Source organism: Odocoileus virginianus, chromosome 5 (genome assembly GCF_023699985.2).
Source record: "Odocoileus virginianus isolate 20LAN1187 ecotype Illinois chromosome 5, Ovbor_1.2, whole genome shotgun sequence".
Lineage (NCBI taxonomy): Eukaryota > Metazoa > Chordata > Mammalia > Artiodactyla > Cervidae > Odocoileus > Odocoileus virginianus.
Genome location: NC_069678.1, coordinates 7,183,454 through 7,210,606, shown reverse-complemented (window position 1 = coordinate 7,210,606; position 27,153 = coordinate 7,183,454). Strand labels below are relative to the sequence as shown.

General features: G+C 37.2%; 1 protein-coding gene across 2 annotated transcripts in view; it reads right to left on the bottom strand.

Moving 5' to 3' along the window:
* Positions 1-481: 481 nt before the first annotated feature.
* The window catches only part of VPS45 (vacuolar protein sorting 45 homolog), a 66,650-nt gene continuing 39,978 nt past the window's right edge, over positions 482-27,153 (bottom strand). The window contains exons 14-15 of one of the 2 annotated variants that reach the window (XM_070467279.1): positions 26,533-26,664; positions 482-1,489 (exon numbers count right to left, since the gene is read on the bottom strand). In XM_070467279.1, the coding sequence (XP_070323380.1) occupies positions 1,402-1,489; positions 26,533-26,664 (220 nt within the window). In that variant the 3' untranslated portion in view covers positions 482-1,401. Of the gene's footprint in view, positions 1,490-26,532; positions 26,665-27,153 lie in introns of those variants that run through there. The other variant, XM_070467281.1, reaches the window with a different exon arrangement.

Below are 27,153 nucleotides of genomic sequence, written 5' to 3'. Positions count from 1 at the left end.
AGACATTGTTCTAAGTGCTTTATATGTGTTCTCTCATCTTATTTAGTCCTTACGATCCTATAAGGAGGAATTTACTTACTCTCTTTTTGTAATAATAGATGAGGAAACTGAGCCACTAAGAGACTTAATAACATTCCCAAAGTCACATAACTGTGACACAGATCTGAGCCTAGGTTATCTGATGCTACAGAAAGTTTATCAACATAAAAGGAAGGTTTAAAAATTTTATGCCAAGCACCAGGAATGTGGTAGGATTTGAGCACACCATAATTTCCTGGTATTAATGACATTATCACTTTCCACTGCTTTCAAGAGAAGTGAAATTGACACCAGAATATATTATTTGCCTTGACATACTTTACCTAGCCTTTGGGTATAGGCGATGCCTTCTCTCTGTTTGGTGTACAGCCAGCTCATGCCTCGTCTCTTAAATTCCCATAAATTGTTATTAACCCCAAAGAAACAAAAACAAATCACTGTATCTTTTCATAAAATGGATTTTTATTGTCTTCATACATGGTCTCTCAGTACCACAGAAAACTGCAATTTAGGGACAAACAATTTCTTGTATAAATATGAATTTTCAGAAATGATTTGTGCAGAAATGTGATGTTAATGAAAAATAAAAGGGTTGACCCTTTTCAAGAGAAGAGAGAGTCTGTAGTATATGCATCTAATTTTTACTTTTTAAAACTCCTTTAAGCGCTAATCCTTTACTCAAGTAAGAGCCCAACAAAATTAGTGAGAAACTGAAGTGACTGTGCTATCAAATACAAGGAATACATTTTTTTGAACTGATACAAATGATTTAATTTTGTTAATTAATACTATAAACATCTGTACATACATATTTGTGTTCTTACTACTCAGTTTGCCTAAATTAAGTATGAGTTCATGAGCTATTTTAAAAAATCATTTTTATTGAAGTACAGTTGCTTTACAATGTTGTGTTAGTTTCTGCGGTACAGCAGCCAATCAGCTGAATGTATACACACATCCTTCGTTTTTAGTTTCTTTCCCATTTAGGTCACCAGAGAGAATGGAGGCGAGCTCCTCATGCTGTAGCTGTATACAGTTAGGTCCTCATTAGTTATCTATTTTATACATAGTAGTGTATATAAGTCGATCCCAATCTCCTAACTAAGGAACACATTTATTTATTTGATAAAGAAACCAAGAGAAAAGTGGATTGGAATTGGCTCAGACTTATTCTCAACTCATCACTGGGAGCCTTGGTGTCTGTGCCAACAGTTCAGGAATCAGCAGGCTACCTGGATGTGGGTTATAACAACAAGCACAAAACCCAAGGCTCTTCTCCAACACCCCTCTGGTCAGTGGAGAAAGCCTGCAGCGACGCAAGAGGGGAAGTTGCACCATTCGGCTCACCTCTCCATCACCATTTCATCTTCTGCTTGCTGACCGTGATGTAACCTGAGAGGTTTCCTTGCTTCGGCTGTGCAGTCCAGAAGCCAGAACTTCATCTAGGAAACTGACCAGTAGACTTGAGTTACTCAAAGAAGGGAAAAAAAAAAGGCATCTCCAAAACAGAGTATCTTGCTCATAATATCTCCGTAGATGAAAGGATATCACGAGTAGAACACAAGCAGCACTGGTCTGATATTTGGGTGCAGAACAGAGGCATCAGGTGAGCAAGAAAACATCTGGACTAGGAGAGCGCCTTTGCGCTTCCCCAGAGTTCTCACTGTGTTTTCAGTTTTAAACTTGCAGGATTTTTCAAGTTTGAAATTTCTAGTCTGGAATCCAGAATTTTTAAGGACAAGGCTATACAATCTCAGAACCATATTATATCAGTACCTCTTACTTATACTCTTAAAACTGCCTCAGAACTTTTAATGTGCCTCTAATCTATTCTTTATCCAATCTGCTATCCAAAGTGGCACCAATTTTCTAAATACAAGTTATATCCTATTGTATACTTTCTCCTCTTCTACTTTAAAAACTTTCTTTTGCTTATAGAATCATATACAGATTAAAATTCAAGGCTCTTTATAATGTGGCCTAATAATAACTAATAGTTGTATTTATTTTATTCTGAGAATTGGTTTAAGCTATGTGTGTGTATACATATAAATAGAGTATATGTATTTATGCTATTATTCTCATTTAAACAATGAGAGATTAAGTGACTTGAGAAGGCACAACAGCTAGTAAGTGGCTTAGGTGGGATTCAAATCCAGCTCTTAAATCCACACAATACTGTCACTTGTCTGGTTCCATCTCCCGCCAAACATGCAGCCTATGTGCCTTTCATGCCCAACCATTCATTGTTCCCTAAATGTGTCCTAAGCTTTCACACCTTTATGCTTTTGCTCTTACTATGCCCTAAGTCTTTTTTTTTTTTTCATTCATTTTTATCAGTTGGAGGCTAATTACTTTACAATATTGTAGTGGTTTTTGCCATACATTGACATGAATAAGCCATGGATTTACATGTGTTCCCCATCCTGATCCCCTCTCCCTGTCCTAAGTCTTAAATGACTGACTACCCCTTCTTTGCCTGATGAAATCCCTTGTATCATTAAGGCTGAGGATTAAAGGCCACCTTTTTTGTGAAGCCTTCCCAAACTCTCCTCCATGCTGAACTAGTCACCTCTATCACTCTCTCCTACAGCTGTTTTAGTATCATATTATTATTAATTAGGTACTCCATACATTATTGATGCCAGAATAGACTGTGAGTTACTTAGGGTGGGACTAAGATTTATTCATCTTAGATCTTCAGGGTTTAGCACAGAGGCTGACACTTAGTAGGGGCCCAATAAAGGTATACTGAATAAATGAAGTAATTAAAACAGCCACCCATTGGCAAGAAAGCCTTCTCTGTAATACAGGAGTTTGGGAGGCAGTACTTAGAAGTATGCTGGACTCATTCTCAGGATACAGGTCTAGTAGCAGGCAGAGGGTTGGTGAAATGACCAGGTAACTTATTACCACAGTTGTGCAGTTTTAGACCTGGAAGATTCTAGGCTTAGAGAATTTAAATTCCAAACTCCTTTGCAAAAGAAGAAAATGGTGAAATAGAGAGAAAGGAGTAGAAGCTAAATTCATCTATTCACCCACTGAACACCTCTGTTAATAATGGCACCTCTGTCTAGCCTGGCTCTTTGGCCAGTTGGCCAGGAGACACTCTGAGGTCAGAAAATAAGTGTCAGGAAATGAGGTAGCACTTTTTTTTTTTTTTAAAGATAACACAAGAAGTCTTTAATTAGTGACTTTTGGTAAGAATGAAACAAATATGCTGGGAAACCCTATCGAAACCTATGAGGTGATCTTTGTTTCACTTGAGACTATGCTACATGTGGAAAGGAAAGGAGTAACCTTCCTGAAATTGTACTTAAAGATGCTCTGTGGACCAACAAGACCCCACATTCTAGGCTGCAAAAAAGAAAACACTCTTTATATCTGCTAGGCCTAATTTTGTTCCCCAGGGCTATTGTGCCTTTTTAAAAAGTATCTATTTGGGGACTTTGATGAGTCACTTCAGAATGCTTTAAAAATTATGGGTGATGAACATATTGGTATCTGTACCCCAGATTTAGACTATGTTTAAAAACAACAAAACAGAATGGTTTTTCTTCCTGGATTTGTTTTAAATCCATCTTACTTAAAAAGCAAACTCAAAAATCCCCTTCCTCTGTACTGTAATCCAGTCAATTCAGCTCAGTTCAATTAAATGTAACAGTATTTACTGATCCATTATATTGTAGGCACTGAATGAGGTGTATATATGAGCACTTCTAAACTTATGACGTTAGAAGTTATGACTTCTAAACTTTAAGGGGCTCTTAGTCAGAGGGATACACAATCACAAAGCAACATGAGAGATGGTACAAACACAGATGGTACCAGGAGCTAACCTAGTGGATTAGCTTGTCTTGGTTAGTGCTGTCATTTTGGGCTCTATGGAGAGAAGGGAGGTGGGCAGAAAAAAGCCGTGATTTTTAAAAGTCAGCCTCAAAAATCTTGCATCACACATTGAAAACCAAGTTGCTTTACTTTTAAGTCTTTGATAAGGGACTAGAGACCAACACAGAATTTTAAATCTTAATTACTAAAATAATTGAAAAGAAAAACTGTTCCTAAAAAACACTATATAACAATATCTATCTATTCCTTTTTTAAAAAAAACTATACTCCACAGATGGAAATTACATGTGAGTTTCTTTTTTTTTTTTATTTTTTTATTTTTTATTTTTTTTAAATTTTTATTAGTTGGAGGCTAATTACTTTACATCATTACAGTAGTTTTTGTTATACATTGATATAAATTAGCCATGGATTTACATGTACTCCCCATCCCAGTCCCCCCTCCCACCTCCCTCTACATGTGAGTTTCTTACAACAAAAACATTAAAGGAATTTAGAATCAGATCTGAAGAGTGGTATAATGGAAAAAAATGAATGGAATTTCTGGGGAGCAAGAAAATAGAAAAGGACATTCTGAAAAATAATGAGAAAAAAGCCAAGATAGTTGCCTTAATGGAGTAATAAGCTTCTAATTATAGCCAAATACTTAGCTGGACTATCGGAATGGGGGAGAGAAAAGGACAAGATGGAACTTTTAATATCTCAAAATATTGATTACAGTTGTCAGAGCTCCTACTGTGTTTCACACTTCTTTGTTTTTGCATATACTATTCCGTCTGTCTAGAAAGCTGTCCCATCCCTACTGCATTTTATCTAGTGGATCAATGCATCTTTTAAAACCCAACTTGCTCTCACAGTACAACGCCTCTAGGAATTTATTTGTTTTAGTATCTATTTTGCATGTAAGCCTATGAGTTTTTTTGGGTACAAGTAATATATGAATATAGTCTTTTTGTAAAAGTGTTAAATAGTATACATAAAGCTCGTCTTCTTTGACTCTTATTTTCCCCATTAGTCTTTCCAGAGATAACAATTTGATCAACAAATATTTATTAAGTGCCTATGTGCTAGGCACCGTTTTAAAAGCTGTGAATATAGCAATAAGTAAAGTGAAAAAATTCTGCTCTCATGGCATACATATTCCACTGGGGAAGGAAGGAAGATAAGCAAAATTGATAAGTAAAATGTAATAATAATAACGGTAAAAAACATCACTTACTACATGTGAAGTACAATTCTAATGAGATAGAAACCATCCTACTTCACAATGAAATTAAGGCACAGGAATCAAGTCTTATATCTTGAATGGGACCAAATTGGGATGCAAACCCAGATAATTTAACCATGATGCTACACTGCCTCTCTGTAATATGTTAGATGAAGAGAATGCTATGGAGAAAAACAAAGCAGGTTTGAAGGAGAGTTGGAGGTAATGATGGTGGTATGAGATTTTAAATCCAGTGGTCAAGGAAGACCTCACTGAGAAATTGACATTGGAGCCAAGACTTGAATAAGGCAATGGAAGACACACCTGGGGGCTTCCAAGGCCTGGTGTGTTCAGGGAACAGAAAGGAGGCTGGTGGAGCTGGAGTGAGGTGAATAAGGTATTGGGTAGTAAGAGATGAGATTAGAGAGATTAAGGGAAGGGGATGGAGGGGAGCGTGAAGATGAGCTCATGTGAGGCCTGGTAATTAGGACTGTAAGGGTTGTGATTTGTACTTTGAGTAAGATGGGAAACATCTGGAGGGTTTGGTGCAGAGATGTGACATTATGTACTTTCACAGATTCGCTCTACTGCTATACTAAGAACAGACTACACAGGGGGTTAAAGGTAAGGCATCCTGATGGAAGTGAGGGTGGTACCAATCAGGCAGTTGTGATGAGAGGGTATCAGATTCTGGACATGCTTTGAAGGGAAGGATCACAAGATTTACTGATAAATCAGCATGTAGGTGAGAGAAACAGGGGAGCCAGGAAGACAAGGTTTTTGGCCTAAGCAACTAGGAGAATGGATAAGTCTGAGAATGGAAAAGTGATTTTGGGGAATGACAGACATGAAAGGCTAAAAGGAGCGGCTTAAGAGAAGAGGTAAGATTTAAAAGAAGATACAGGTTTAAGAGAATGTATAAGGAGAGGAATCAGAGGTCGTGAGTAAAAACAACTAGAAGATTGTATTTAAGAAGAAATATTGGAAACCTGGTTTGATTACTGTTAAATAGGGATGTTTATTAGACATGTAAGTATCAAGTAGACAGTTGCATATATACATCTGGATTTTGGGAGAGAAGCTCAGATTAAAATTAGTGATTCTCAGGACTTCCCTGGTGGTTCAGTGGCTAGGACTCTGGGCTCCCAATGCAGGGGGCCCAGGTTCAATCCCTGGTCAGGGACCTAGATCCCACATGTGGCAGCTAAGGATCCCTCTTGCTGTAACTAAGACCCAGTGCAACCAAATAAATAAATAAAAATATTTTAAAAAATAGTGGTTCTCAATGGAGAGGTGTGTGATTTTATGGTCAGGGTACATCTGGCAATGTCTGAAAACATTTTTGGTGGCCATAACTGTGGGAGTGCCGCTGGCCTCTGGTGTGTAGAGGCCAGGGATGTTGCTGAACATCCTATAATGTACAGGACAGTTCCCCCCCAGCAAAGAATTATCTGTCCTCAAATACCAACGGTGCTGAGGTTGAAAAACTCAGACTAGAGATGTAAATCTGCGAGTCACTAGAGGATATAATTTAAAGCCATAAGACTAGCAAGGAGTGAGGTGTACACAAGAAGTGAGGGAGTCCAAGAATAGAGTTTCAGGGACTTCAAAAATAGGAGAAATGAACAAAAGAGACAGAAGGAATGGCAAGTGAGGTAGGAGGACTAGCAGAGTGTAGTTTCTGGAAGCTAAGTGGTAAAAGTCTTTCAAAGTGAAGGAACTGGTCAACAGTGTCAAATGCTGCTGAAATGTCAAGTAAAATGAGTACTAAAAGTTGATTCTGAGTTTAGCCGCATGGAGATCCCTGGAACCACAACAAAAGTGATTTCGGGGAATGACAGGCATGAAAGGCTAAATGAAGTGGCTTAAGAGAAGAGGTAAGATTTAAAAGAAGATACAGGCTTCAGAGAATGTATAAGGAGAGGACTCAGAGGTCATGAGTAAAAACAACTCTTGAAGAATTTTGCTATAAAAGAGGACAGAGAAACAGCATAGAACCTGGAAAGCGACAGGAGGTTAAGAGAGAGTTTTTAAAGACGGGGAAAAACCGAGCATGTTTCTCTGCTTCTATGTATGATCCAATAGGGTGTGAAAAACCCATTCAGGATTGAGAGAGAAGCAGGTCTGGAGCAGTGTCCTAGAGAGAGTGAGGGAATGGAATCTGGTGCCCAAGTGGAGGGCTGGGCCAGCCAGCAGCGCTCGCCGCCGTGATGGGGCGCAAGGCAGAGGACAGCGGCAGTGTGGGAGCTGCGGGCGTTCTCTTCTAAAGACTTTTTACCTGCAAGTCCACCTCGAGTAATAGCTTCTTGATCTGTGTATCCTCAATATAAAGCAGACACTGAATCAGGTATTTGCTGAATGAATACATGGATCAGATTTAGATTTTTTAAAAGAAGTTAAGACCTCAGCTTCAATGTCACCTATTGTGCCAAACTTTTCCTAAACATCCAGCAGTAATTTTATCAGGAGTAAGGGAACAAGGTGGCTTTGATATCTATGTCTGAAAATATTAAGAATCTCATACATGGAGATCACACTGCTCTTCACTGGGTATATACTTTACCATTTGGAACTCATTATTTCTCAAATGCAATGGACCTTTCCCCACCACCTCTCGTTTTCAGTTATGCTGTTTTCTCAGTCCTGAATGCTCTTTCTTCCTATGGAAATCCAACTTACTCTTCAAGGTCTAGTTCAAATGCTATCTCCATGGTGAAACATTTCCTGATTACGCTGCCAGAATTAATTATTTCTTTTTTGGACACATTTTATTTAACTTACATACATTAACGCTTCTCAAACTTTTGTACCTAAGAACCCCTAAACAACAGAAGAGAATCAATTTGAGGGTATAGTCCAAATTGGTTTCCTGGCTTACATCTTTCTTTGAGGGCTGATATTTTGCTTTAAAAACACATAACAATTTTGTTATTTTTCATAAAAGGACCTTTTAAATTTCAACATAAATATATTTTTATTTTTCATATAGGAGTTGACCAGTTAAATTATTTAATTCTACTCCTGGAATTAGAAGTTCCCCCCCACGACTTCTAAAGAAAACAGACATCCCAAAAGATGTGTCATGTTTATTGTGTGCCTTTGTGTGACTCTGGTACTAATCATATCCTAATTTGAGAAATACAGGTTTGTTTGAGTTCTCCACCTGAACCATAAGATCACTAAAGATAGGGATATCATTTTCTTTGTATTTTAGGCCCTGCCTTGGAAAAGTACCTTATATAAAGCAGTTACTCAATAAATATCATCCTCCCAAATAGTACAATCATAACAATCTGTCAATATCTTTGGCTCACATTTTTTTCTTGCTGCTCTGTGACTAAACCAATAGTAATAGCAACAGTAAACAAAACAAAAACCCAATAACTCAAATGTCTATGGACAGATGAATGGAGAAGCAAGCTGTGGCACAGCAGAATGGTACACAGAACTGAAAAACGAATGAACAAGGTTACATGGAATAGTACAGATGAATCTTAGACATATGGCCAGTGAAAAGTATGATACAATTTTCTTTATTAAGCTAAAAAATAAGCAAGACTAAACAATGCTTGCTTATTCTATGTTTAGAAATACATGGATTAGTGGTAAAAATACAACTCTCTCCATCAAAGCAAGGGAATTAAACACAAAATTTAGGATATGGTTTACCTGTTGTAGAGAGAGAAGGGATATAATTGGAGCAGAACACACAGACAGATCCATGTTATTGGCAATTTTCCAGTCCTTTGGTGAAGGATACAAGAGTATCCATTTATATTCTCTAACTTATATTTACATATATTCTTGTTGTTTAGTTGCTAAGCACTTTTGGGACCACATGGACTGCAGCCCACCAGGCTCCTCTGTCCATGAGATTTCCCAGGCAAGAATACTGGAGTGGGTTGCTATTTCCTTCTCCAGGGGATCTTCTTGATCCAGGGATTGAAACTGTGTCTCCTGCATTGCCAGTGGATTCTTTGCCGCTGAGCCATGAGGGAAGTCCAGAACTACTATGTTAAGATATAATTAAGAAAAAAGCTTCTATATCTAAATGGTTTCTATACTCTGACGTTTCTCACAATCTTTAACATGCAATCTCTCTACTTTCCAGGAGGATACAGTGATTTAGTTGTCCAAGAACCTTATTAAAATATCTATCAATATCTCCCCAAACAAATCTTCTATAGAAGAAACCTTAGGGAAACACTGAATTAAGATATAAAATATTTCCTTGATTATAACCAACTCCAATGAGGTTACTTTACCCCATGATACTTTCTTACAAGTAATGTAACCACCTGTTGTAGACTACTCCTTCCCAGTTCCCACCTTAGTACCAGACACCTGATTTACAAAAAAAATAAGCAAAGCAAAGCAAAAGAAATAAACAGGAGCCCTTGGTCTTACTTCCTCTCCCTCCTGTGAAGAAATCGGACAAAAAAGCAACCAATAGGATTCTGCATGTATCCAACACTGTGCATGTGTCATTCATGTGAGGAGAAAGGATTATCCTCATGGTCCATAGGGCAAAAGATGGACTCCTCAAAGACTGAACTGCCTGTAACATCAGTTTCATAAAGGTATGAAAGGAGATTATCATCTGAGAAGAAAGAGAGTGATAGATGTACTTTCTCATCATTGGGAATATTCAAGACCACATCAATTTGTCAGAGCAACAACTACAGAAGTACAATGGTAACCACCATGCCAAAACAAACAAACACCCCCCACTCCCCCAAACCAAAAAGAAACAAAGCTCCAAATAACCTCTCTGTAGCAAGCATGGATGTTAAAGACTCTGTGAAAGTCTATGAATTACAGAGGTACCGAGTCTGGAGGTTTCAAAGGGGAAATTTGCGTGAGCACAAATGGAAATCAAGCTACTAAAGTTTTTCCTGCACAGACCACAAAAGTCATCTGGCAATTGGCTATTTTCATAGTAAATTTTACCATAACCCCAGTATTGCTGGGCATAATATAATTCTGCTCTTAAATTATGTTAAAGTAAGAGTTTTCAAACCAAGTGATTTGGAAGTATGGGTGACAACAGAGGTGGTGATGATGAGTATCCAGTCTTTTTTTACTTGATTTCCCCCAAATGTAATGGTAATAACACCACCAGCAGCAAACAACACATATGAAGTGCTTCTCTTGTGCCAGATTTTCCTCTAATATTTTATATATGTTATATCATTCAATCATTATAACAATGATATAAGGAGCTATTATTACCTCCACTTTACAGTTGAGAAAATGGAGGCACAAAAAAGTTAAATAATTTGCCTAAGGTCATACAAGTGGACACATGGCAAAACTAGGATTTATAAAAGGTAGTCTGGGGACTTCCCTGATGGTCCAGTGGCTAAGACTCTGAGCTCCCAATGCAGGGTGCCTGGGTTCAATCCCTGGTCAGGGAACTAGATCCCACATACTGCAGCTAAGACCTGATGCAGCCAAAAGAAAAAAAAGTAGTCTGGCCCTAGAGCCCTTGCTTCCTTAAAAAACAAACAAAAAAAACTATTTATTTGGCTTTGCCGGGCCTTAGTTGTGGCATGTGGGATATAGTGCCTCAATCTGAACCCAGTTTTCCTGCATTGGGAGCTCGAAGTCTTAGCCACTGGACCACCAGGGAAGTCCCTAGAGCTGTTGCTCTTAATTGCTGTGCTACACTGCCTCTTAAAAGACCAAAGGGTACCAAAAGGTGATTTATAAATAATAGGTTTCATTCAAGCCCAGGAGTTCTAATGATAATCCTAATGAAAGAACTTAAGTCCTGAAAGATGCATCATTGAACTGGGGAAGTTAAATACAGTTTTGCAGGGCTGTATAGAGGGTACTCAACTATATACTTTACTACTTAATACTTGCACATGGTACCAAATTGACTTTTAAAACTCTGTAGAATATCTTAAAATTTTTATCATTAAAAAACATTAAAATGCAAATAACATAAGAAATAAAGAAGCAAATGAGTCACTCATGTCTCACTACACAGAGTTAGCATTTTTGAGTTTTTCCTTTCATTTAAAGTTTTTTACTGTCTAACCCAACAAATCCTGAGACAAATATGCAAACACTGGATAGGGTCTTACATACTACACAAAAAGGCAGAGCCTATAAATTTGCAAAAGAGAATATCCCTTTTCCTGAATGGCACCCTTCTGGTTGCAAGAAACAGAAGCCCATTCAAACTAGCTCAAGCAAGATAAAAAAAGTATCCTCAGCGACACAGGGGTGGGGGTGGAGGTCTATCACCAAACCAGGGTAAGATCAGTGCCTCTTAAGGGCACTGTGGAGAGCAAGTGGGGGCTGCTTTGAAACCACACAGTATCTACCTCTGCCTCTGCCTCTTACTTCTGGCTGTCTCATTTACTGGTCTCTTACTTCACACTATCTGCTGCTTCTTTTTTCTCTGCATTTGAGTTGAAATAAAATGTTTTTTAACCAACTTTCTTTGTACAAATTATTTTTTAAATTTGCTATTTTTAAAAATCAGGAGCAGTTAACCTTGGGGGTGGAAAGGTATAAACAAAACTTTTCTGGATGGAAAATTAGTATTTAAGCATATTAAAAAAGTTAATACTCTCTGATGCAGTAATTTCATCTCAACATTGTTAGCAGCGCATGGAATCTAGGATGACAGAAATCTGAACCTGAATTCTAGCTTTGCGCTTCCTTGCTGTATGACCTACGGCAAACTACTTAATTTTTCTCTTAATGTTCCAGTTCTTTTACTTGCAAATTGGGACCACAACAATATTACCTTCTGGATCATGAACATTAAATAATATATGAAATGAAGTCAGCAGATTGTTTGGCATTACTATTATCCTAAATGAGTGTGTAAAGATGTATATAAAATTATGGTTGTTATAGTACTGCTTATAAGAGTAAAAAGTGATAAACAATGACTATCAAAGAATATTTGTTTTGTTCATCACCATGTATCTAGTTTCAAGATAGCTTCTGGAATACATAAGTGCTCAGTAAGTACTTGTTGAATGGACAAAAAACTGACAATTGGTTAAATAAATTGCAGTACAATCACACAACAGAATACCATTCAGTCATTAAAAATGACATATAAGTATTTTCATTGAAAGTACATGTATAGTATAGTCCACTATATTTAAACATATATATGTATATATTCATAGAAAAAAATCTAAATCATCAAGACATTGACATTTCCAATGCTGAGATGGTGGTAGTATGAATATTTTTATTATCTTCTTTTTGCTTAGCTGTATTAAATTTTTTTTCCTATAAGGATTATATACTGATTTTGTAACAAAAAGTGATTTTTAATTAAAAAATATGTTTCAATGTACAAATAAACTGGAATCAGGGGACACACTTAGATTTGAATCTTGGGTTAATTTAGTTTTTTAAAAAAGCATTGTATTTAAAAAGCATTTAAAAAGCATATATACAAGCAACTCCTCCAGCTCAACTCTAGAAAAATAAATGACCCAATCAAAAAATGGGCCAAAGAACTCAACAGACATTTCTCCAAGGAAGACATACAGATGGCTAACAAACACATGAAAAGATGCTCAACATCACTCATTATCAGAGAAATGCAAATCAAAACCACAATGAGGTACCATTATACGCCAGTCAGGATGGCTGCTATCCAAAAGTCTACAAGCAATAAATGCTGGAGAGGGTGTGGAGAAAAGGGAACCCTCTTACACTGTTGGTGGGAATGCAAATTAGTACAGCCACTATGGAAAACAGTGTGGAGATTTCTTAAAAAGCTGGAAATAGAACTGCCATATGACCCAGCAATCCCACTTCTGGGCATACACACCAAGGAAACCAGATCTGAAAGAGACACGTGCACCCCAATGTTCATCGCAGCACTGTTTATAATAGCCAGGACATGGAAGCAACCCAGATGCCCATCAGCAGACGAATGGATGAGGAAGCTGTGGTACATATACACCATGGAATATTACTCAGCCATTAAAAAGAATTCATTTGAATCAGTTCTAATGAGATGGATGAAACTGGAGCCCATTATACAGAGCGAAGTAAGCCAGAAAGATAAAGACCATTACAGTATACTAACACATATATATATGGAATTTAGAAAGATGGTAACGATAACCCTATATGCAAAACAGAAAAAGAGACTCAGATGTATAGAACAGACTTGTGGACTCTGGGAGAAGGCGAGGGTGGGATGTTTCAAGAGAACAGCATTGAAACATGTATATTATCTAGGGTGAAACAGATCACCAGCCCAGGTTGGGTGCATGAGACAAGTGCTCGGGTGCACTGGGAAGACCCAGAGGGATGGGGTGGAGAGGGAGGTGGGAGGGGGGACTGGGATGGGGAATACATGTAAATCCATGGCTAATTCATTTCAATGTATGACAAAAACTACTGTAATGATGTAAAGTAATTAGCCTCCAACTAATAAAAATAAATGGAAAAAAAAAAAGCATTGTATTAGAGTTATTCATTTATATGCCTATTTTTCCATTAGATATTGAGATCTTTAATGATATAGAAAATGTCTTCATCTTTCTAACGCCTTGCACAGAACCTTACACATAATAGCGCTCAATAAATACTTGTCAGTGATAGGTGATACACTCCATCACAGCTCTTGGCAATGGTGTCTTAACATTTTGTTACAGGAGAAAAGTCAAACTATCCCCCAAATCTCTACCAAGATGGTGATAGTTCCAACGGTTTCAAAACTGATTCTGAAATACCTACAAGTGAAGAAGTGTCCTCTGGATTCCTCTTTCTTTGAAATGCAAATTCTGTCATAGGATCCTAATTTTTCAGTAAATAATTCAGAGATCAAACCAACTCATGGTTACAGGAGAAGGTCCAAGATTCTAGGGTTACTTGTTTAAGTAGAAATCTATAAAGAACCTGTTGATAATATGAATCGGCATCCTCCCAGCTTCCCATTTATTTACAGAAATTCAAACTGTAAACGGTTTTCTAAGCCCTAAACTGTACTCTCTCTTAAAAAAAAATTAACGAATCAGAATTCTATTATTACCAACATTCAGGCATCATCTTAGGTAGTAATGAAACTAACAGCTGCCACTAGTCAATCAAATTAGTCATTTTTACCCAAAGAGCAGCACTGTCTTAAATCTCATTCTTAATTATCATTGGATGGCAAAAACCATGAAACAAAACTAAACGATTCCTTACTTTGTACTGTTTTTCTCCCTGCTTTGGTTTACAGTATTTTTTTAGTAAGCAGAAAGCATCACACAATTTCCATTGGGTAAAAACACATTTTGGCTATCTTATAAGTGACATTTATAAGCAAGGGATTTAAAAAATCATAGCTAGACAAAACTTCCTAAAATATTATTTCAACTGTGTGCTCAGACTGGAAACAAACTGAGTTCAAATCCAGCTTTGCCACTTACTAGCTCTATGACTCTGGAAAAAGTACTTATCTCCTCTAAGTCTCATATGAAAAATGAGGTTGATGATAATACAAATACCTACCTCACTGGGTTCTTATGAGAATTAGACAAAAATTTAATGATTAAAACATTACTATCCCATAGAAATGAAAAGCAAGTCACAAAAGTGAGTGGTTATGTAATTTTAAATGTTCTAGTAAGCACATTAAAAAGGTAAAAAGAAACAGGTAAAATAAATTTTAATTGTATATTTTATTTAACCCATATAACTAAGACATTATCAACTTTAAAAACTGAGATGTTTTACACTTTTTGTGTACTAAGGCTGAAATCCATTATGTATTTTATTACTTGTGAAAGTGAAGTCGCTCAGTCGTGTCCGACTCTTTGAGACCCCATGGACTAATGTAGCCCACCGGGCTCCTCCGTCCCTGGGATTCTCCAGGCAAGAGTACTGGAGTGGGTTGCCATTTCCTTCTCCAGGGGATCTTCCCAACCCAGGGATCGAACCCAGGTGTGCCGCACTGCAGGCAGACGCTGTAACCTCTGAGCCACCAGGGAAGCCCTTTATCATTTGTAGCTCACCTTAAACTAGACGAGCCACATTTCAAGTACTCAACAGTACTCAACAGTACTCAACAGTTACAGAGGCTACTTTTTGGACAGCACAGGTATAAAGTACAGTGTCTAACACATAGTATATGTTAAATAAATTTTAACTTCTTAGTGCTATCATAATCACCTCTTAGGAGTTGCTATGGGCCAGTGTTTCTCACATCATGTGCTCATAACACCAGCTTATATCGGTGGTTCCAGGGCATGTCACTACATAGCACTGAAATACATAATGAGAAAATTACTTCTGCAGCCATGGACTGTAGCCCACCAGGCTCCTCTGTCCATGGGATTTCCCAGGCAAAAATACTGGAGTGAGTTGCCATTTCCTACTCCAGGGGATCTTTCCATCCCAAGGATCAAAGCTGCATTTCCTGCAGTGCAAGTGGATTCTTTACCAATCTTTTTATCCTTCTGACTATATCAAGGAAAAAGTGTCTGGTTTGTACTATAGTGCTGTTTTTTAAAATTTTAATTTTTTAATTGAGATATAATTCATAGGCAATAAATGTACCAATTTTAAGGATATCATTTGGTGATTCTGAAAAATATATCCAGTCTATGTAACCATTTCCTCCATCAAGATATAGAACATTTCTAACACCTGAGTCAGGGCTTCTTAAAAATCAAGAAACAAACAAACAAAAATCAAGAAGTGAAAAAAACCTCAACAACAAGAGCCATAAAGTCAACCCCACGCCTTTGAATGTTGTTGTTGTTTAGTTGCTCAGTCCTGTCCATCTCTTTTGCGATCCCATGGACTGCAGCCCACCAGGCTCCTCTGTCCATGGGATTTCCCAGGCAAAAATACTGGGGTGGGCTGCCATTTCCTATTCCAGGGGATCTTCCTGTCCCAAGGATCGAAGCTGCGTTTCCTGCAGTGCAAGTGGATTCTTTACCAATCAAGCCACCAGGGAAGCTTCATGTTGCTTTTCAGAAAAGTTATAGATTTACATTTCTACTAGCAATATTTGAGACTGCCTCACTGTACATTTATCTTGAGAAAATATTCAGAGGTAGGACAAGGATTTATCGATATACATGATGCTTACTGCAATATTTATATCAAGCAAAAAACTATAAACAATCTAAATGTTGAATAGTAATAGTTAAACAGAGACACACCCTTAAAATTGAAACTGTAGAGCTATTAGGATCATTTAACATAATTTTAACAATATGGCATAATTAAAAGTACAATTAAAAATAAGCAAAGCAAGTCAAAACTTTAAAGACAATGAATGTAATGTGATCCTAAAACTCAAAAACCTTCAAGTAAAGGAAAAAAACATCAGGAGGGGCTCCCCTGGTGGTCTAGCGGTTAGGAATCCGCCTGCCAATGCAGGGGACTTGGGTTCAATCCCTGGCCCAAGAGGATTCCCACATGCCGCAGGGCAGCTAAGTCCACGTGCCAGAACTACTGAGCTAGTAGGGCCTGCAGGTTATAACTACGGAGTCCACGGGCCACAGCTGCTGAAGCGTGCACGCTAGAAGCCGTGCGCCGCAACAAGAGAAGCCACAGGTGAGATGCCCAAGCAACGTAACGAAGGGGAGACCCCATTCTTCCCAACTACAGGTAGCCTGCGCACAGCAATGAAGACCCAGCACAGCCAAAAATAAAAAAAAATAGAATAAATCTTAAATTAGGAGAAAATATACTGAAATATTAACAGTGGTTAGCTCTGAGCTGTGTAATAGTATGAATGATTTTGACTTTTATACTTAATTTTTATGTTACAATGAGCATGAATTACTTGGGGGGGAAGCCTATTTTTCTTCAACTGTCCTTGCTAGTTAGAAAGAAAATAACTGAAAAATGAAACAACTATTGTGCAGGCTTATAGTTAATGAGGGTTTAATTGGATCCAGTAGAGTTATAGAGAACCTGCTATGTGTAATCATTATTACTGGTTTGAAAGGGAATCTGGCAGTAAGACGATGGTTGATCTAGTGTTACATTTTCCCCTTGTCAAAAGTCTAAAGAAAGTACTGAACTGATGGACAGCACTGTGGAAGACTAAAGTGCTCTCTTCACACAGTTCAGGGGCCCAGGTAATGCTGACAGCACTACTAATACATTCATCTCACCTCCCTTTTCTCCTTCACTTCTACCCTGGATTCTGAGAAGACAGAGGGATTTCATCTACTGGGAGAATAATTCTATCCGTTCTGCTCTGGTTCTTGACCTCTCAGCTCACTCAGCTAACCTAGGGTGTCAACTGCTTCTAGCAAGGATCCAGAACTCCTTAACACTGATTGACTTGTGAAGTCATCAGGCAAGCCAGCTCAAAACCCAAATCAAGATGCTTATTTATTTGCAAGGTAGGATCACATGCTTTGGAAACACAACTAGAATAATGACAGCCTATTGTGGTGGTTTAGTCACTTAGTTGTGTCTGATTCTTTGTGACCCCATGGACTGTGACTCTCTAGGCTCCTCTGTCCATGGGATTTCCTGGGCAAGAATATTGGAGTAGGTTGCTATTTCCTTCTCCAGGGGATCTTCCTGACCCTGGGATTGAACCCGCGTCTCCTACATTGCAGGCGGACTCTTTACTGAGCCACCAGGGAAGCCCTCGGTCTACAGGAGGTGAATACATAATGGATGCAGTTCATGTATGGGCTTCCCTGGTGGCTAAGAACAGTAAAGAATCTGCCTGAAGTGCTGCATACCCATTTGATCCCTGGGTCAGGAAAATCCCCTGGAGAAGGGAATGGCTACCCACTTGCCTAGTATTCTTGCATAGAAAATTCCATGGACTGAGGAGCCTGGCGAGCTATGGTCTATGGAGTTGCAGAGTCAGACACGACTGAGCAACTGACACTTTGACTTTCACGCAGTTCATTTATATAGTTCATTTAGTTTACTTCCCAGGTGGCACTACTGGTAAAGCATCCATGAGGCATAAGAGATGTGGGTTCAATCCCTGGCTCAGGAAGATCCCCCGGAGTAGGAAATGGCAACCCACTTCAGTATTCTTATCTGGAAAATTCCATAGACAGAGCAGCCTGGCAGACTACAGTTCATAGAGTCACAAAGAGTTGGACATGACTGTGTGTGCATGCACACACACACACACACTTAGCATGCATAGTTCATTTATACATGTCTAGGAAACTTGCATTTTTATAATAACCCCTGTTCATTCTGCACATTTTAAGATAAATAATACTTCTCTTAATTCATTTTAGCTTTGATCACCATGGTGATTCTGCCAAAATGTAAGTCAGATGTCATGATTCTGCTCAAAACTTTACAATACCCACAAAAACTTATATAGAAATGTTTATAGCAGCCTTATTCATAACAGCCAAAAGGTGGAATAAACTCAAATGTGCACCACTGACAGATAGTTAAACAAAATATGGTATTTCATTTCACACAATGAAATACTATTCACCTGTCAAAAGTAAAGACGGCTATAACACAGATGAATCTTGAAAACATTATACTAAGTAAAAGAAGCCACTCAGAGAAAATTATATGTTACATGCTTCCATTTAGATGAAATGTCCAGAACAAGGAAATTGATAGAGACAGAAAGTAGATTAGTGGTTGCTTAAGGCTGGACGATTCTTTTTGAGGTGATGAAAATGTTCTAAAATTGACTGTGGTGGTGTCTGCATATGTCTCTGAATACACCAAAAACCACTGAATTGTATATTTTAAAGGGGGTGAACTGTACGGTATATGAATTTTATCTCCATAAGCCTGTTAGAAAACAAAACCCCAAAGTCCTACAATGCTCTCTGACTCACAGTAAAAACCAGACCTCAAAATAGTCTACAAGGCCCTCCATCATCTGGCCCCCAATACCTCTAGACTGCACCCCAGGCCCCAGCCTCCTGGAATACACTGCAAGATCCTGCCTTAGGACCACAGCCCTGCTGTCCTGAGATGCTCTCCCCCACATCTGTTTGGCTTATTCCCTCACTTCCTCCAAGTCTCTGCTCAGACCTCTTCTTCATGAGGCCTTTCCAGAAACACTGAGTGGTGTGGCTTGTCCCTACTGCCTCCACGCACTACAGATTTCCCTTCACTTTGCCCTACTTTTTTTTCCCCATAGAATTTATCATCTTCTGATTTACTATAAAGAATACCTATTTATTAAGTTATTATTTATTTCTGTCTATGCATTAAAATGTAAGCTTCATAAGGATTAGGATCTTTGCTTTTATTCACAGAGGCATTCCAATATTCAGTAAATACTGCTGTCCTCATTTGTTCAATAAATGTTTATCTATTCTAGAACTTATAACTAGGCCAAAATGACTTCTCACTGTTTCATGCAGACTTTGGTGGAAATATCTGTGGTGATATAGAACAACTCGTGTCACATATAGTGCCAGAAGTCGACATTTGAGTTATTCCCCCCCAACTAAGGCTCTATTAGGCCAGTATGACTAATGAGATAAATGAAGAAAGAGGGGGTAAAGGCAGGCGGAAGTACTTCCACAGGAAGGGTGATCCCTGAGACAGGAGGTGAGAGTCTACACGCTGCAAACCCGCATGGACCCTAGAGGCAGAAAAGACTCACTGCTTAGGGCAGGCACTTGCATGTGTTCAGGTTACTGTTGAATCCATTTACCCGGATCCTTTTTCAGGGCAGGTTCTCTGCTTTCAAAAAGGTATTAAAATTATGGCCTTAAAGAAGTCCCTGTGATTGGTTACTATCTTTTATTTCTTGTATTTCATTATGTATAAAGGAGAAGGGGAAGCAATCCAAAATTCATATTAAACTTCATATGGCTATAGAGAGAAGAAAGTATCAACTGCCTCCCTTCATTTGGAAGGCAGTTTTATTAAGAATGTTGCTAAGGAGATAATTAGCTCCTGCAAAGTTCCTTGGTGTCTTAGCAGCAAACACACACCATCTACTTTAAATAGTGTTTAAACCTAAACAAAGGTAATTACAATTACACCTAATCAGAGCAGGTCCTATAGAAATAAGTCATATAACCACAAAAGGCCTGCTTCATTGTGACCAGTGTTTGAATCGCTGAAAAAATGTCATAAAGAACTACTTTAAAGAATTAAGGAATTACTACGTAAGAGAGAGCAGCTTAAAGCAGAACTCTGAAAAGCAAGTTGAATTTCAGATTCAACTAATGTATATTTCCTTATAAAATCTAAGGGACATATATCTTCAGGTAACTTCTGACTTAAAACTTGGCTTACTTATATATGGTCCCTATTCTTTCACCAAAGTTACATTGAGTTCTGGAAGTATTTCAGAGAGGGAAAGAAAAAATTGCTTTTTATTTTCTGTTTTTGTTTAACATTAAGACTTTTGTTTCAAAACGAAAGTAAAGGTAATGTCAATGTATTTTAGAAACAGAAGGTATCCCAGGATAAAGACTATTAAAAAGTTGCTACATGAGAGGTACAGATGATTTTCCAGGATGCAAGAGACCAATTTTGACCCATCTTTGACCCATCTACCTATTACATTAATATCTTGCTCCAAATCATAAACTAGTAAGTGGTAGTGCTGGGAGCTGAGTGTAAAATAAATCAGATTTTATTTAATACACCAGGAAAAACAAGTGACCTGTATCCCAGAAATACCCTGGGATTTTCCAACAGGCATTTCCCACTCGGGAAGGATAACAGATTCTATATCAGCCTATAACACTCCGAGCTACAAGATATGATTTTTCTTTTTTTTTTTTGCAGCCACACCTCTCACGGCTTGTAGGATATTAAGGTCCCCAACCAAGGCTTGAACCTGGGCCATGGCAGTGAAAGCAGTAAGTCCTAACCACTGCACTGCCAGGGAATTCTCAAGGTATGATTTCTGTTTACTGCAATGCTTACCAACCCAGATCTTCGTGGGGCATACCATATTTTACATAATTCTAAGTATAAAACGAGGGCACTCATTATGACACAGTTAAAAGTATACTGTCTCCTGGTCACCATAATCTCTCAAAATAATACTTTTGTGAGGGAGAGCTGTGTCTTTATCAGTTATTCATTTGGACTTTTTCTTAAGAAATAATCCATTCATTACATAGGAAATTGTATAGATGCCCACAAAAATTAAACCCTAACAATTCTCAGAAACAAATCATTCAACTTCTCCCCCCATATATTATTGCTGCTCATAGTCCAACTGTATTGAGGTATAAAGCTGATTTTTAAAAAAATATTAACCTTCCCATTTACTGAGAGTCTGGGATTTCAATATGCATTAAGAGTTGTGAACTCTTAATTACTTAATAGTCTAGTAATACCCAAGGTAGTCCACAATCATCATGAAAAATAAGCCTTTCCTCTAAAAGCTGAAACTGTTGCTTTCAATTGCTTAAGCCTTTACAATAACTGGTCTCTGAAATACAAATTTCACTACCTTCTTACTGATAGTGAAAAATTTCACTAGCTACTTATTGCTAGAGGCTACATATTTATGAAAGTAAATTATAAAAACCAGTTTTTGGAACATTTATGTATTGCAAATATTAATTTTTTTCCAGGTTGTTAATTAGCAACTCCCTCTTTCTAAAAGTTTCATTGATCAGGGGCCAGTGAACAATCCTGTCCAAGATTTTCTTGAACCTTCTACCGCTAAGGATATCTGCTCAAATGTAATTTGGTATACTGCTTAATATATTATTTGGTCAGACAAAGAAATATTGAGCTGGCTAGTTGGAAGAATCTAGTCTATAGCTTTCACAAAGTTGCTTTACTTTCTTTTATTTTTCTGCCTTACTTTCTTACTTTGACATTAAACATTATTTTCTCAGGACCTGGGACACTAATTTAAGGAAAAATCTAGATATTTAGGGTCTCCCTCCCATTTTTAATAAAATAAAGTTTTATTCACAGTACAATTAATTAGCCAAACATACCTGAAAATATATGCATTTTTGTTTATATGTAATATGACTTAATTACAAAGAAATGTGTAAAAATCTTTGCTAATCTTCTTTCCCTCTAAATCCAAAGTATTTTTAAAATTGAAAGTGAAAGTCGCTCAGCCATGTCCGACTCTTTGCGACCACATGGACTCTCCACGGAATTCTCCAGGCCAGAATACTGGAGTGGGTAGCCTTTCCCTTCTCCAGGGTATCTTCCCAACCCAGGGATTGAACTCAGGTCTCCCACACTGCAGGCAGATTCTCTACCAACTGAGCTCTCAGGAAGCCCCCTTTTTAAATTGAGATACAGGTAATTAGTTTTAAAGGTCTAATATTTCAAGTTAAAGAGAAGATGCTATAGTTCTTAGGTATGGGTCATGAGGCTACAAACACTCAATGGGAAATATTAACTCTCAGAAAGATCACTTAAGAGTCAATTAGCCTTTTTAGACTCAGATAGTAAAGCCTACTTTAAAGCAGATAATTATATATACAAACATGAGAGAAACTCACTTAGATTAAGAAAATAAAATCCTATATGTCTATCTAGTAATAAAACATTTTAAACCCTAGATTATTAAATATTATTTAGAAAATAACTGTCAGGCTTTCAAGTAATATTTATGAAGGAAATGAAGAGTGATCAAAAGCACGGACTCTGGCTCTGAGAACTGGCTCTCTTTGTAACCATGTTTACTTGGGCAAGTTATTTAATCTTTCTGCCTCAGTTTCCATATGCAGAGTGCTGAAAATAACAGTATACACCTTATTGAAGATTAAATGACTTAATATATGTAAAGTACTTAGTAAAGTGCCTAACACATAGTAGATGTTCAATAAATATTTACTACGATTATTATTTTTATTAGCAGTAACAGGAACAATAGGCTTCCCAGGTGGTTCAGTGGTATAGAATTCGCCTGCCAAGCAGGAGATCAAGGTTTGATCCTGGGTCAGGAAGATCCCCGCGAGGAGGAAATGGCAACCCACTCCAGAATTCCTGCTTGGGAAATTCTATGGATAAAGAAGCCTGGTGGGCTACAGTCCATGGGGTCACCACCACCAGTAGGAATAATGGGAGAAAACTGAATAAAATAGTTGTGATACTTTGTGTCACTCAATGCTCAAAAATATTCAATGGTACCCCACAGACTATTGAATTAGGCATAAAATACTCAGTTTGACATTTTAGAATGCACGGCTAAGCTTCTAAATATCACCTAATAGTTTTCAAATTAGAGTAAACTTCATGTAATGTTACTACCAATTTAAACTTTTCCAAGATCACAAGTGCACTTATTTTTGAAATGAAGGCCAACTAGATAAGGTGAAATTAAATAAAGCATATAGAAATGCTGGATAAAAAAATGACAAACATACTTTTAAATGAATAGCTAAACCTCTTAAGAAATTAAGGGAAACCCTAAGTCATCACAAAAAGGGAACCTAAACTTAGGTTGGCAAGTATAAACCAATGCTTATGACTACCCGATAAGTATATGGCAATGTTTATAAACAAAGGAACTGTATTTTAACAGCCACAAAGGATCAGGATCCAGGGTTTAGGACTTAGTAAGAAAGGGAATTAGAATTAAGACTCTTGAGTAATTGAGAGGCCCTCATTGAAAAGGAGCAGAAAAACAAAAATCCACAAAGGAAGATCACAAGGAAACTTAAAACAAACAGGTATAGGTTCTGCATGGTTCAGGAACTCTTCAGGACAGAAGTTAACACTAAAAAAGTTCTGAACTGATAATACTCTTTGGGTACCTGGCCTAAATGAAAGAAAAACCATGCAGAAGAGATATATTTTCAACTTAGGCCCCTCATGAGTCCTGTGAGTCTTCTTTAAGATAATCCATAATCCAAAATTACAAAACACATGCAGATGAGAGTCATCATGAGTTAATGTCAGCAGACACAATAGCAGAATTAGATCTCCAAGGACTTCAGATAATAGAATTAATGTGGTTAAAGAAAAATTTGAAAAGGATTTGAAAATATGAGAAAGGAAGAAATTAACAAAAAATCAGACAAATTGGTAAAGGAAGCAAATAGAACTTACAGACTTAAACACAGATTAGGCATGGCTGAAGAGAGAATTACTGAATTGAAATATTAATATGAAAAAAATTACACAGAAGACAGCACAGAGAGATAACAAGTAGAGAATACAAACAAGAGGTTAAGAGACATGAAAAAATAGATAAATGCCTAACATATAGTGAACAGGAATTCCAGAAGGAGGGAATAGAGGAAGTAGAAAAAATGCACTATTTAAAGAAATAATGACTGGAAATTTTCCAGAAATTATGAAATGCCAAACATATATTTTCATACCAACTAAAATAAATAAAAATAAATTCACATTTAGATATATAATACTGAAACAAGAACACCAAAGACAAAAAGATAATCTTAAAAAGAGCCAGAGAAGAAAATATTGCCTCCAGATGAGACACAATTATAGATGTTGAGAGTAGACTTCCTAATAGCAACAACTGAAAATAGTATTTCATGGTCATCTTCTTTTTAAAATTTTTTCATTTTGGCCACACCACACAGCATGTGGAATCTTAGTTTCCCAGAGATGGGACCCATACCCCCCTGCAGTGGAAGCGCAGAGTCTTAACCACTGGACCATCAGGGAAGTTCCAGTATTCTGGGACTGTCTTCTGATTTCTAAGTGCTGGGAAAAAAAAAAAACCAACTACTAACCTGAAATTCTAAACTTGGCTAAGCTATTTTTAGACAAAAACATCAAGTTGACCATGACCTGAAAGAACTACTATAAGATGGTTTTAGTAAGAAGAAAATTGGATCGGAAAGAAGGACCAGGATGAAGAGCGAGGAGAGGTAAACGTGTGGAAAAAACATTGAAAATAAATACTGAAAATAATGATTCATTTGGGAATTATAAAAAAAAGTGGAACAAAAATGCTGGACAAAATGTAGTTTGTAAGTTGAAGGGGATTAGAGATTTGTCTAAGGATCTATTTGTGAGAAAAGTAGAACTGATCAATTTTAACCATTCTTTATTCATTCAACAAGTATCTTTTATAGACAGGTAAAACTATAATAACAGAAGTCATAAAAGCTATTATTTTACATGGAGTTGTGCAAAGAAGGGGACATGAGGCATAAGGAAGCATGTCAGAGGTGCTGAAAACATTCTATTATTTGATCTCTGTGGTGGTTACATGGATGGACTCACTTTGTGTTATTTCATTGAATTGTCTGCTTATCATTTGTATACTTTTCTGTATGTAATTACATATGTATGCACATGTAATATTTCTGCAAATTTTATAAAAATAAGCTCTACTACACAGTTTACACCAAAATAAAACTTTGATAGATTATAAATATATAACTTTAAATACAAGTCCTAAAAGTCATGGGAAAAAATAGAGGTTAGTATTTATATAATGTTGATTGGGAAAGAACTTTCTAAGCATGACATCAAAGGCAAAAATCATTGGTAACTCTGACTACATAAAAGTTAAAAAAAGAAAAGTTTTATAAAACAAAACAAAAATACCAAATAGAGGAAACTATGTTTTGCAAAATATATAACAGAAAAATGGTCACTATCCTTTATATAAGGGACAAAGAACATGAACTGGAAATTCATGAGAAGAAATACATAAATGGCCAGTGAGCTCTAGAAATCAACAAAGAGGTTAACTAATTTGCATAAATGCACAAAAATGGTAAAAGGGAACGATTTGAATCCAGTCTATCTTATCTTTCAATTAATATTTGTTTATGAATGATTATATATTTGTAACTATAAGAAGTTTTTACCATAGACTACAAAATGCAGGTTATAAAACAGAACGTGCAATGAGGCAAATAATACAAAGTGAAAAAGTACAAAAACACCACTAATGCCTTCCTGTGTATCTATGTATACATGACTCAGCATGGATCTCTCAGGGCTCCCAATCATTAAATTTAACTATCATGCCATGGGTCTCTAGTTTCCTCCTCATCCTCTGTCCTTCCTAACTTCAGCTTCCAAATTAATCTTCCTAAAATACTGTGATCCTTCTTGTAACTGTCCTGCTTGAAAACGTTCAATAATTCCTCATTTTCTACATAAGAAAGCAGAAAAAAATTCTTCAGCATGGAATTCAAGGCCTTCCACAATTATGGCATTCAGTTAACCTTTTCACTTATTACATACATTCCAGCTAGTTGACTACTTGCTGTTCTTTTTCTATGTATGTTTTCTATAGCTTTCTGTTACTGGTTCATGTGGTTAAATCTGCTTAGAATGTGCTCTCCCTCCTTATGTCCATTTTTTTATCCAAGGCTCGGCTTACACACTATCGTCTCCATGAAACTAGTTTCTCTTAGCCACTCAGAATCCACGGCTCTTTTACCTCTCTCTCCAGGCACTTATTTTCTTATTTTTATGTTCTATCTTTATCCTACTCATTTTCGTATTCAGTTTGGTCAGCACTGACCTTACTTCTCCTACATAAAGGGAATTTAAGTCTTCCTCTCCGGGAAAGGGGAAGAGTTACAGGACCGAATGTTCTCCCTCACCTTTTTGTGTTGTGCACAGTGGTTCCTCCCAGGACAATCCTCACTCCAGGAGTGGTACGGTTCAGGTTATAAACGGTCAGAGCCTCTTCATAGGTGGCTCCTCCAATGATAAACACAATGATATCCTGAGGTCTGCAATAATGAAGAAAGTTAGGTTTATAGCATAGGAGGGGAAAAAAGGCAAAGATTTGCTATATACAGTTTTAATTTCTGAATCTTTCTTTTTTGGTAAAGGAAGCAGAATTAAAGCAGAATAGAATAAAAGGTTTAAAAAAAGTTTTAATTATCTCAAATTGGCAGGAAACAGAGCAGGAAATGCTGAATAGTGATTTGCTTTCTGTTTATGAGCGGATGTCTTATAATTTCTGTGCTGTGGATTTCAGAATAGCACAATAGTGTTTGCTAGAACCAAATGTAGAAATATTCTTTTATATTCAAGAGGCTGAAGAGTACTTCACTGTGATATGATATCAATATAACAGTAATTTATGCTTACACATCTCTTTTCATATATAAGCCCTTTGTCAAATACTTAGTACAGTGTCATTACAACGGCTTCTGTCCAAGGACCTCAAAGTATTTTGGAAAGTACTGGTATTATCTGGATGTCCCCATAACATG